The following is a 13428-nucleotide window of genomic DNA, read 5'->3' as shown; positions in this document are numbered from 1 at the left end:
AGCTTCCGTATGAGGCTTCAGCTTGAGAATTTAGTACAAGGCCTGCTAAGAAAAACAAACAAACAAACAAATAAACAAACAACAACAACAACAAAAACACAAAACCAAAAAATCAAACAATGAAAAATCAATATGTTGGGGTAAGAGTTTGGCCTATTCCTGGTGGTTAAGATGCTACTTGGGATACACATATTCTATATCTGAGTATCTGGGTTCAAGTCCCACATTCACTCCCAATGCCACCTTCCTACTGATGTGCACCCTGGGAGTCAGTAGGTAACGGCTCAAGTATTTGAGTCTCTACCACTGACATGGGAGATCTGGACTGAGTTTCTGGCACCTGGTTTTAGCTGGGTCCAGTCCTGGTCTTTGCAGCCATTTTAGGAGTGAACCAGTAGACAGGAGTGCCTCTCTCTTTCTCCCCCCCCAAATAAATTTGATTTTTTTCCATTAAAATATATAGAACCAACCACTATTTTAAATAGCATATTCTTATTTTTCCATTTGAGCTCCCACATGATGAAATGTGATGACAACTATGAATTCTTCCTATTGAATCAGGTGGTTTCAATACAAGTAGTATTTTGGCACATTTTTTGAAACCCCTTTTCAAGGCTGGTACTTTGAGTTTTGGAAAAACATAATGGATCAGCTCTGCTTTCAGAAACTGATGGTCCAAGCAAGCAGCCCTGGAAAGAAATTTTTCTCATCTGATGGTTGCTCTCACCCTAGGCTTGTTTCCTGACTGCTGTAAACTCAGTCTCACACACTCTCAAGGTTCTCCCATCCAGAGGGAGCACAGGGCCCTGGTGAAGGATTCCCTCTTCTACACAGATGTATTAATGAAATCCATTGCCTATCCTCCCCAACTCCAACACAGTCACATCATGGGTCATTTAATGTCTCCTAGCCACTGACTTTTGGCCTAAACAACTGGAATATTTGCATTTTTATTTAGTGAGCTACAGATGGCCCATGGAGAAGTTTATGAGGGAAACCCAGAAGTTCCTCTTTGGTTACAGTAAGTTTCAGTTGTGTGTTAGGCACCTGTGTGGACATGGGTAAGAAACTGGATACATAATTTTGAAGTTAAGAGCAAAGATCTGGGCTAGCAATATGAAGAGTGGGTGGAATTTTAAATTTTGACAATGAATGAGAACATAATGGGAGTGAATCTACTGTTAAGAATTTTCATTATCAAATTCTGGGATGTTCTAGCATTCAAACATCAGGATAATGTGATGAAAAGAGATGGAGATAAAAGCATATTAGGGAATAATTGTGATTACCTTTTATGGTCTCTGAAAGTGAAGTGACTTTTAAAAATAGTTTGTTATTTTTTGAGATAACATTTTTAATTTACATTATATTCAAATGCTTGTTTGTGCCTCTAAATAAAGAATTCAACAAATAAAAAGTAAGAAGACCTTATGCCAGCAGGAAAATAGGCAAGGGCTATACAGAATAATCAAAGAAAAAGATACTCCACTCATATAAAGTGAACTTTAAAATAGCCACTCAATCATTAAAGCTATAATAGGATATAATTTGTCAATTTGTTTGACAAATACTTAAAATTTCACATTTGAAGCAACATGGAAATACATATGGAAGCTAAATATCAAAAAAGGTAATGAAATTGATTACAAAATTTGTCAACATGGAAATTGTTAGTGAACTGAAAGTATTATTTTAGTGAAGCCAGTGTGGTAGTCTTATTTGAGTGAGTTAAATAGGACAGTCAATAATATATCCAAGAATATTTATTGAGTGTCCACTATGTACCAAATATTCTTCTAGGTGTTAGGGATATATCGTTGAACCACAAAACCCAAATGCTCATGCATCCTGGTGGAGGAAACAAGACAGTTACATAAGTAAAATACAGTGCTTCTACATGATATGTACAAAACCATAAAGTGAAATAATAGATTCTGGCATGTTGTGTAAACTTGCCTCACTGCTCCAAGAGTCTTATAGGAATTAAAGTTCAGAAGACGAAAAAAGATGTTCTAAAACCAAGCAAGTTCTTAGGGGGTGCAATATGTGTAGTAATCAAACATGTAAAGTCTTCAAAAGTTTGAATTACATACTATGAAAATTTCATACATGTGTAAATTTCAAACATTTTTGTATCAAAATGAACTTTCAATTCCATTTTCTATAAGCTTTTGGAAGTAACCTATACAAGCTGATATTGGTGCTGTGGTTATGAGCTTGGAGTAAAGAGATGGGAATGGTTTTACTAAATGCATTCATTTCTGCCAATAAAGAAGATGCAGGGTGAAATAAGGAAGGTAACAGTCTTACTAAAGCTTATTGGCTTCTGCTCTACTGCTACTCACAGTGAATGGGAAAAAGAAAGGGATTCTTTCATAGCATGGGGAACTCTTGGACCTCTCCTAGTCTTCCACACACACACACACACAAAATTAGAAGATAAATAGAGGATCATAGAGTCCATATGAACAACTGTGTGTGGGTGTGGGCTCATGTATGCTATCCTATAAAGGAGAAAAGGTTTGAGTAAAAGAAGCATTCATTAATGATGGACAAAAACAATAACTACAAGGGAAAGGAGGGACAATTATTGGACTGGTGTCCTTAAAATGGTATGATCAGGAAATTACAATTTAGTGTGATAAATTCTGAGCTAAGGGAAGTACTTGATCATAGTTCTATCTGGAATAAATTTTACCTTTACCTTAAAGAAAATTTTAAACTGTAAACTGAAAGCTATTAGCTAGGACACAATGATTAAACTAATTTCAACACTAAATCAATTTGGTCAGTACACAAATTGGAGAGGCAGGCATTGGCAATGAGCCAGCAGAATTCAATCCCAGCAACAAAAAGAGTCACCCTTTTCCTGATTCATTCATCTTTAAATAGACATTAGGTTGCTTCTGCTTCTTGGCTACTGTGATTAATTGTGCTGCAATGAGCATGGGTGTGCAGATATCTCTTTGAGTTCCTAATCTCAGTTCCTTTGGATATATGCCCAGAAATGAAGTGGCTGAATAAAATGACAGCTCTGCAAGTTAATATTTATAGTGCCATTAAATCTAAGTACACTGAGAACACCAGCTATTGAGGAAACAGCAGTAAACATCCTTCAAGCATGAGAAGAATGAACTGTGTTCTGCCTCCTGGCTTGACCACTGTCTCCCTGGAAGGACCTCCCCTGGGTTTCACATCTGACTGCTGACCTCCTGACACTTAATAACTGCTTCAAGAGGACTTGCTTTTTTGTTTGTTTGTTTCATAAATAATAATGTTTCAAAAAATGTACAAAAGCAAAGGGAAGAATATTTAACTGCTGAACAGGAGTAAAAACTGTTGAGATTTTGGTATATAATCTTCCATTTTTTGTATGTGTGTTCATAATTTTTAACTTTTTTGCCAAATAAAGTCATTCTCTCCCTACATGTAACCATCTTTTTCTTGGGCTCTTATTTTCCTGTGTCATTAAATGATTTGGTCAATCCTGTAAGAAAAAAAGCCATATATCTCTGTACACATCTGCCTGCATTTTTTTTGTGTGTATGCACATATGTGTATATTATGTGTATTTAATAATTTATGCCTTTAAATGAGGTTAAAAATTAATTTATAATTGAGAAAGTTACAGACAAAACTTACTGGATTCTCATGTGTTCCCAGCATTGTTTACAGAGCTTTCCTTTTTTCTCTCTCTCTGTGTCTCTTTTGAAAAGCAAACTTATGCTTGTATTAAGAAATGCTTTTTCTTTATAAAGATTTATTTATGTATTTGAAAAGCTTAAATAAAAATAGACATTTATATAAATTAATTACTATGTCATATGTAAAAATTAGAATTAACTAACACCTTTATGTTCACATAACTTCAGCTAACTTTAATAAATAAGAATATTTTGTTCATTAAAATGCATACATCTTCAAAATTGTCAGCGTTAAATACAATACAGATGGACATAGAAAGACAAATATCAAATGTCTGCATCAGTATTGCTGTGAATATAGTTTTATCAAACTTCGTTTTATACCTTTGTCAAACCAGTGATTAAGAATGTTGTTCTACTCTAGTTTTAGTTATTTGCAATTACTTTAAAATTCACTGTATAATGGTGAAATGGCCTTCTTTCCATCTGATTATTGTTTTTAGTCCTTGTCTATATTCCCACTAAACTAGAGTCTGTTTTCTATTTGTTGATATCTTTATTTGGTGGAACATTAAGTGTTTGACTGCAATATAAATTAAAAACATATTATCTCAAAAGCCAAAGAAAGAAAGAGAGGGAGGCAGAGAAGGGCAGGAAGGGAGCAAATATGATTATATTCATAGAATTTTATCTATGAACTGTACTGGATCTGTTAAAAATAAAAAATAAAAAAGTGATAATTTATTTCATATAAGAATGGAATTTGTAATGGTAACTTCAAATCTTCATTACATCATTTTACTTAAAAATAATGTTGAAATATTACATCAGTAAAACAATATTTCTAAAAAAAATACAGGCTACTTTTACTCTACCATGAAGTTACTACTCCAAGAAATTGGCATTATCTATGTTACATTTGTCAACAAGAAAAACAAGCAAAGATGACAGCTAGTTTTGTTCAATGCTATATGAGGGGTCTTCAACAAATTCGCAGAAGTGCATATTATTAAAAAATACTACATGTGGGTATCAAAAATTTTTACACTTGAAATAAATTATTACTAACTTTTATAATATATCCAAGCAGGATGTGGCATCTGTTTGACAAGAATACCTTTCAGAGCAACATGAATTCTGCTAAAATTGAAAAAATAACAAACATCAAATTTACAATAGAGGTCAGGTGAACAATGGTAAAATCACATATACTTTTTGAAAAGTTTATTAGTACAATGTCCCCTAGGAAATCAGTGGTTTATAAATGGACAACTCATTTAAAAAAGAGCTAAGACAATGCTGACTATAGAGAACACAGCAGCAGGCCATCCACAATTTGTCAGGGTGAAATTAATGTTCTCCATGCACAAATTGAGGATCGATAGTTACCAGTAATAATGTATAGGAATGAAATTGGCAATTTGAGAGTTGATGATTTTTTACAGCCCTCGTCTCTATTGTTGAGGAACAGTGTTTTTTCCTCATAATATTTGTTGAACTCTTTACATAGCATAGTGTTAATCTTAGGAGTATAAAGTAAACTGAAAATAGATCTTTGTAAAAACTAAGAGTAGGAATAGAAGAGAGAGGAGGAAGAGTGGGAGAGTGGGCAGGAGGGAGGGTAGGGTGAGAAGAACCACTATTTTCCTAAATCTGTATACATGAAATGCATGAAATTTGTATGCTTCAAATAAAATTTTTAAAAAAAGGATAAAATTAAATTTGGGTGTTAGCAATAGCATTTTCCAAAACCTGAAATGATACATCAATCTCTTCTAACTGAATTGAGGAAACTAGGAAAAATAAATGAATTGGCATTTTTTAAAAAAAGAAACAACAGCCGTCATCATCAATGTTTCAATTGGTTCAGCTTCCATAATTCTCACTGAAAAAGTTGATTAACTTTCCCTTGATGAGTTCCAAAACTGTTCCAGACAAGCTGTGGAAAAGGGCAATTTTTCCTGGAAATTGTCAGCATGTGGAATCAAGATCCTGGAGTATTTCTTTTTCTTTCTTTTTTTTTTTTTTTTTCAAATAATTAGAGCAGGAAGTAAAGCATGACTTTACCAGTGTTGTCCTGAAGATAAAGTACAGTCTTTTTTTTTTTTTTTTTTTTTGGACAGGCAGAGTTAGACAGTAAGAGAGAGACAGAGAGAGAAAGGTCTTCCTTTTCTGTTGGTTCACCCCCCCAAATGGCCGCTACGGCCGGCGCGCTGTGCCGAACTGAAGCCAGGAGCCAGGTGCTTCCTCCTGGTCTCCCATGCGGATGCAGGGCCCAAGGACCTGGGCCATCCTCCACTGCACTCCCGGGCCACAGCAGAGAGCTGGACTGGAAGAGGAGCAACAGGGACAGGATCCGGCACCTGACCGGGACTAGAACCTGGGATGCCGGTGGCGCAGGCGGAGGATTAGCCGTGGCGCCAGCCAAATGCAGTCTTTATGATGACTAGTGAGAGGTGGGAGTGGTACAAACCAAAACAGGTTGGTCGAAAGTAAATGACAATGTTTTCTTGGAATACTCCAGGCGTTTTGCTTGATTTCTGGAGGCTCAAGGAGTGGTAACATTAGCTTAAAGACTTCTTGAGAAAGTTAGCCAAAGGTTGGCAGAAAGATGCACAGAGAAACTGCACTGGAGAGTCCTTCACCACGACAGTGTTCCTCCTCCTTTGTGGCCCCAAATGAGAGCAAGGAGAAATCATTAGGCATCCCCCTATGGTCTTTAATTGGCTCATTCTGACTTCTTTTTGTTTCTGAATCTTAAAAAAAAAAATTCTTAAACACACCCTCTTTTCTTCACTTAATAATATAAACAGGATAGAATTCACATAATTAAATTCCCAGGGGTTGCAATTCTTTCAGAAAGGACTAAACGACAGATATATCATCAGTTAGAAAAGTGTTTTTAATTGCATGAAGCTTATGCTGAAAGATAAAGTTTCTATTTTTAAAATTTTGGCCTTTTAATTCCATTTCACATGAACTTCTGTAAATCTATTTGTATTATCAACTTCTTAACTGGAATGTCAAAGTTTAAAATTATGTGGGGGTTCACCATCATAGCTCCATTTATTTGAATTATGAGGACAAGTTTAATAAAAGTAGATTTATTTTGTTTAATACAACCTTATTATTGTTGCAAAAAAAAGGAGTGACTATAAAAACATTGTGTTTCAGTAGAAAACCATAGTGTACTTAGTACCAATGACTAGTCTGCTCATTGTTTTTGAGGCTTTGTTGTCTACCTGAAAGTTGGATTGAGTTCTGAATTCCTCTAGTTTCACTATGAACTAACACTTCCATTTTCTCATACACTGAAGTTGAAACTGGATGAGTATATATAAACTTCAGAGAAATCACTGCCACAAATCATGCCTACAATTATGTGTGTGTGTGTGTGTGTGTGTGTGTGTGGTTCATTCAGAGGGTTCACCAAGAACACCCGATGACATAACAAAGACACTCAAACCCTCTAGCAGTATCTGAGATATGGTCCTGTCTTTTAGTTAATTTGTAAATGTACATTTTCCATGGCACAAACAGATAAAGGTTAGGTAAGGAAAAAACTTTTAGTAAACGCCAAATATAAGAGATGCAAGACAGTGTCTCAGCAAAAGAAAAGACCCATTCATGATTGATGATAGATAGAGAGATGATGATTAGATAATTAGATGGATACATAGATAGGTAGATAGACTCTATCTATCAAATGAGAAATGGCAATTGTTATCTTAGCACCTGCTCTACTTTAGCTGATTCCATGACTGGACCTGTATTTGTACCTGCTGGGGATATCTGACTCATATCCTAGCAGACTACAGGCTTTGTAGTGGCAATGGGAATCAGATTAAACCATGGGAATTAATGATGACTGAATATACCCGGTTACTAGATAAAATCTCCAGGGATTCACATCCCTGATAGTACTTTCATTTCCATCTCTCTTCAATAAAAATGTGGAAAAATAGTTTTATAATTTTTAGTTTTATATGCATTACATTAACTGTTTCATTAGATGAATCATATCTCTTCCACAGAACCCATTGAAGTTTTAGGAAACCATGAACTTTTCCACTAGGAAAAAGAATCATGGAAGAAAGGAAAGAAGGAAGAAAATAAGGAAGGAAGGAAGGGAGGGAGGAAGGAAAGAAAGAAGAAAGAAAGGAAGGGAGAGGTGAGAGAGGGAGGGAGGAAAGTAAGAAGTAATTTAGAAATTTGTGAACAAAAAAATAGCCACCATCCTATTACTTTCCATTTTTCATTGACAGTCTAATAATTCCAAATGAGTTATTGTGGGTAAACAGACTTATGATTAATAATTCACCTCAGACCCCACTTTTGCGAACAACAAGGCACCTGTCACTGGATCAAGAATACCTAGGCTTAGCCTTGCTATTTATAATCAGAAAGCTTTGATGAGTGATTAGTGGAGAACCCAATTGTTGATAGAACATCTCAGTGATTAACCTGAATGTCTAGAATAGGAAAAAAAGAATTGCATGCGGTAGGCAAGGACGAAGCAAAGATGATGAAAATATAGTGCAACTTTCCATACAAATTATATCATGACAAGAGATCTATTTTAAGAAATATATTGATCTTTCCAGTGGGACTTGTTTCCTGAGAAATACACAATGAGCTGAACAGGCTTCTCTCTTGAGGCTGTAGTATGATCAGGGAATACGAGCTGAAAACAGTAGTATCTATGAGGGAATACAGATGACTTATCCAAATCTCTATCATGAATCTTGTAATAACTCTCTTCTCATACAGTGACAGCTGCTGTCTGAATGGAGTCATTTAGGCAAGTGCTGAGGAGTAACTGGAAAGTGAGCTAAACTTGGGAATGTCTGGGCTCCTCACTGTCTATCTTTAGGAAAGTCGCAATTGCCCTGAGATCCAATGTCCTTATTTGTAAAATGGGGTTAAGGAGAAGTACCTTACACAGTTTTTGATAACTGATTAAAGCAATATAAGTATGTATTGGAAAACTAGAGCAATGGCAAATGTTAGATGCTATTAGCTATTAGTTATGAATGAGTATTTGAAAATCAGAATTAGTAATGAACTTATTTTTCTTCATAACTCAATGGAACTCTTTCAAAGGCCATCTCTGGATGTGACATGGCTCTACTATTAATCAACTTTTACCTAGGTTAAGTAACTTGAATTCGTTTTCTATATATTAAAATTGGGAAATTTCTTATGGTAAGAATTGAAAGAGATAATACACAGAACCCTCAACACAATTCCATTATATAGCAAATGCATGGTAAATGAGTGATGGAGAGAGAGAGAGAAGGAAAGACAGAGAGAGATGGTGATCTTCCATCTTCTGGTTCTTCCCCAAATGCCTACAACCACCAAGGTGCACTAGCAGGAAGTTGGATCAGAAACAGAGATGGGACTCAGTATGGGAAGTGGACACCTCCAGCTGGCGTTTAAACTCACTGCACCACAATATCTACCCCCAATGTTAGCCATAGTAAAACTGTGCTCCATGCACTATGACATCCCAACAGGTCATTCCTATCCTGCCAGGCCTTGTCTGAGCAACTCCTAGATCTCATCTTAGCATGTGTTTGTTTCCTCTCTTTAGGAATATCTCAACAATGGCCTGTACATTATAATACTTTTATAACTACTATAGGCATGTTCATAATAGTTTTTGCTATAGGAGTTTGTTGAATTGTATCATTGGTTTAAAGCTCCAGTTTTATTGTACTAGGACAGTTTCATTGAAAACTTTCATGTTATAAACATAATCAAGTAATTCCAGAATTATAAAGAATTTAAGTGACTCAAGTTTTTATTTATATTGAGACTATCTTTAATGGTATACCTGAAAGATGCTTCTTTTCATGTCTTCATGAACACAGTACTTCCTTGACAAGGAAAAAAAATACATCTTAAGGTTGCTAAATTCATTTTAAAATACATTTTAAAATCACTAAACTGTTCCTTTCCACTATGAAAACAAATCTGTTTCATCTTGTCTGCACATGATCCCAGTCTCTGCATGGAACAATTCCTATCAAGTCTACCTACCAGTTCTGCAGACAAGCGTAAGACCACATCACATCTCTCCTTTCTTTAAGTGAAAAACCCAAATCTTGGGGCAGGTATTTGCCTATTAATTAGAATGTCTGCATCCCACAACACAGTACCTGGGTTCAGTATCTGCCTCTTGCATCTGACTCCAGTTTTCCACTAATGCAGACCCTGGAGAAAGTAGTGATGACTTAAGTAATTGGATTCCTGCCACCCATGTGGGAAGCCTAGAGTGAGTTTCTAGATGCTAGCTTCAGTCTTGTCTAGCCTGGCTATCATAGACATTTTGGGGGGTGAATCAGCAAGCGGGAGTTCCCTCTCTGTCTATCTCAATCTATCTCAAATAAACAAACACCCAAATCTCTGGAACATATCATAGCACTGTACTGAAAAACATTGGCTTGATGCAAAGGGTCTCAGCTTAGTTACTTTCTAATTGTCTAATATTTAAGTTATCTAATATGTTTTAAGTTTCTTTGACAGATAATACCACTACTTCATAAAACTTCCTTAGATGTTTAAGTGTAATTTTTAATTAAAATTTTAACATGAGCACTTATCATGTGGTAAATTCTCACACTGAATTAACAGTATTAGTTATTTAGTCAATCATTCTTTCTAGAAGGGTCGCAGATTCTTTATATATACCAGTCATTTATGAACATTTCATTATGTAAATGTCCCTCTTTAGGAATAATGACCTATGGACATATAATGATAGTAGATGCATAATAAATAATTAGTAAGTAAGTAATTTTTCATCATGAAAAGTGATGGTTATTAGATTCTCAGGGAACTATATAGTCACATGGGTTGCAGATAATTTGAAAAGCATTGAGACCAATGACATCACAAGCAAAAGCTTGAATGCCTTAAAGGAAAGTAAAATAAACAAAAAGATAGCTTTGAGCCTATTCTACCAGGCACACAATCTAGGACGAGCATACCTTTCTGATGATATCATTACTATTATTTCATAATTGCATAATGAATAAAGTTGACAAACTAATTGCTCCCTCAGAGCTATCACTGAACTCTATGTAGGGCTTAAAGAGATCTGAAATAAAAGAACTCCTAAGAGAAATCCATAGAGAGTGAGTGCATGCAGGTCTCCTCTGTACAAGCCCTACACGACTCAGTTCTAGGAAGAGCTCCTCTGGATGGGACACGCTATGTCTGCTCAGAAACAATCAATGTGAAGTCCGGTTCCTTTGGAAAACATGGTCATGTTCCCTGAAGGATGGTGTGAGTATTCCAAGTTTTGCCTGGGCCTCTTTGTTAGCCTCTGCCCCAGAGTATTTCAAAAATGCTGGCCCAAGATTTTGAAACAATATGCAAGCACTAAATGAAGTAAGTGTGTGTGTATTGTTATTACTGTTTGATTAATGAGTGGAAGAGATTTCTGTGTATTCTAGGTGCCATATGGTGCTCGTCAGCTGCGTAACCTGACTTGCTAGTAAAGTTCTTTGCCTTTCTTCTACATGGGTAATTATAGTTCTTGCTTCCTCACAGTCCCATGAATTTGATGCTTTCCTTACTGCTACTATTTCTTTTGATTAATATTTCAGAGTTGCCATAAGTCCCAGAATAATCAGCAGCATCACTTCATAGTTGGGGATCATAGACTGTGAAAGTCTAGTCTATTCAAAAATATTATTTAAGGAAACATTCATTTGGCACTAATTGCAGAAAATCAATATTAAAGGAAGGTTCTTAAAGAACTACATTGTAGATATATAAAATAAAGAAAACATTAAACCTGCGATTATAATGTAAATTGAAATTATATTATTGCAAAAATCAGGATTCTTATTAAGCGTTCTAATTTTTACACATTTTTGTCTTATTTTTCAGAAGGAAATGAACAGTGGGAGCTTGTAATTTAAAGACATCATGGCAGTTCAAACATAAATGCACTCAAAAAGAATAAAATTATGGTAAAAAAATAAACTACCAGCTTGAGAACGTTTTCAGTGTGTTCCTGATCTTTTCATAGAGGACAACCACCTATATTTGCAAAACATTCCTTCCAGGAGCTGGAGAGACTGGGCCTCTAAAACAGGCTTTTCTTACAACCTGATACAGTTATAGAGATTTTTCTCTTCCAGACATATGAGCAGGTTGGTGCTTGTTAAAAAATAGCCAAAGTATTTGTCAGCATAAAGCGTGACAATTTGATGTTGAGTTCCTACTTTGTGTCTTGGGTTCCTTTTAAGGACTGATTTTCTCACAGCTATGAGGAATATCTCCATGGTGGCAGAGTTTATCCTGCTGGGCATCCCACACACAGAGGGTCTGGAGACCATGCTGTTTGTCCTGTTTTTGTCCTTCTACATCTTCACCCTTCTGGGGAACTTGCTCATCCTACTAGCAATTGTTTCCTCCACTCGGCTTCACACTCCTATGTACTTCTTCCTGTGCAAACTGTCCGTTTTTGATATATTTTTCCCTTCTGTGAGTTCCCCCAAGATGTTGTTCTACCTCTCAGGGAACAGCCGCACCATCTCCTATGCAGGCTGCGTGTCCCAGCTCTTCTTCTACCATTTCCTGGGCTGCACTGAGTGTTTCCTGTACACAGTGATGGCCTACGACCGCTTTGTTGCCATATGTTACCCTCTGCGATACACGATCATCATGAGTCACAGAGTGTGTGCCATCCTGGCCACTGGGACCTCATTGTTTGGCTGTGTTCAGGCCACCTTTCTAACCACTCTCACCTTCCAATTGCCCTACTGTGGCCCCAATGATGTGGACTATTACTTCTGTGATATCCCAGTGATGCTGAAGCTGGCTTGTGCAGATACCTCATCCCTGGAGATGGTGGGGTTCATCAGCGTGGGCCTCATGCCCCTCAGCTGCTTCCTTCTCATCCTCACCTCCTACAGTCGCATTGTCTTCTCCATCCTGAAGATCCGCTCTGCAGAGGGCCGACGCCGTGCCTTCTCCACCTGCAGTGCCCACCTCACGGCTATCCTGCTTTTCTACATGCCAGTGGTCCTCATCTACCTAAGGCCAACACCAAGCCCCTCACTGGATGCAACCGTTCAGGTTCTGAATAACCTGGTGACCCCCATGCTGAACCCCTTGATCTACAGCCTTAGGAATAAGGAGGTGAAATCATCACTAAGGCAGGTCCTGCATCAGCTGGGCTTCCTTCCTGAGAAGTTGTAAAGAGAGACCAACCACACCTCATAGCTTGTGTGGCATTTTTATTTGGTTCTCAAAGATATTTTTGAATTTGAGCACCCAGATATTATTACCTCTATTTGTAGGGACCAAGATGGAAGAGTAAAAGTAACTTGTCCAAGGATGCACACCATGAAGAGCAAGACTCTAGGACTGCTTTTCTGGCTCCGGGACTTGTGTTCTCTGTGCATATTATAATATTCATGTGGGAAGGAGGGAACTCTTCCCAGCATGGAAAACAACCCAGAGCTTCTGCTTCTCAATCTTTATTTTCTGCATCCTCCTTCACCTCCTTCAAGCCTTCTTTTCCCTCTTGTACTGGCCCTCTTTCTGCTTGGCTGTAGTGATGCACCTCAAATACTCACACTGGATTAAGCTCCTGTTATATGGATACGAAAATTGTTGAAAAAGCACCAGCGGTACCTCTTTGTGGCTCCCAAGAGCGTACAATTACTTCTGAATTTTACATAAATTGTATAAACAGGAAGACTTCTGGCTCAGACAGGAGGCAGGTGTCTTAGGGGTGAGGCCAAAATACCATGGTTCAGTG

General features: G+C 37.0%; 1 protein-coding gene across 1 annotated transcript; it reads left to right on the top strand.

Annotated features, from left to right (window-relative positions):
• The first annotated feature begins 11737 nt into the window (after nucleotides 1–11737).
• LOC100346848 (olfactory receptor 10D1B) lies at nucleotides 11738–12863 on the top strand. Its single transcript, XM_051819249.2, has one exon. The coding sequence runs from the start codon at nucleotides 11928–11930 to the stop codon at nucleotides 12861–12863; it is 936 nt and encodes a 311-aa protein (XP_051675209.2). The 5' UTR covers nucleotides 11738–11927.
• The last annotated feature ends 565 nt before the right edge of the window (nucleotides 12864–13428 follow it).

Source organism: Oryctolagus cuniculus, chromosome 1, assembly GCF_964237555.1.
Source record: "Oryctolagus cuniculus chromosome 1, mOryCun1.1, whole genome shotgun sequence".
Taxonomy (NCBI): domain Eukaryota; kingdom Metazoa; phylum Chordata; class Mammalia; order Lagomorpha; family Leporidae; genus Oryctolagus; species Oryctolagus cuniculus.
Note: the sequence above shows the minus strand (reverse complement) of the source record. Positions and strands in the feature narration are given on the sequence as shown.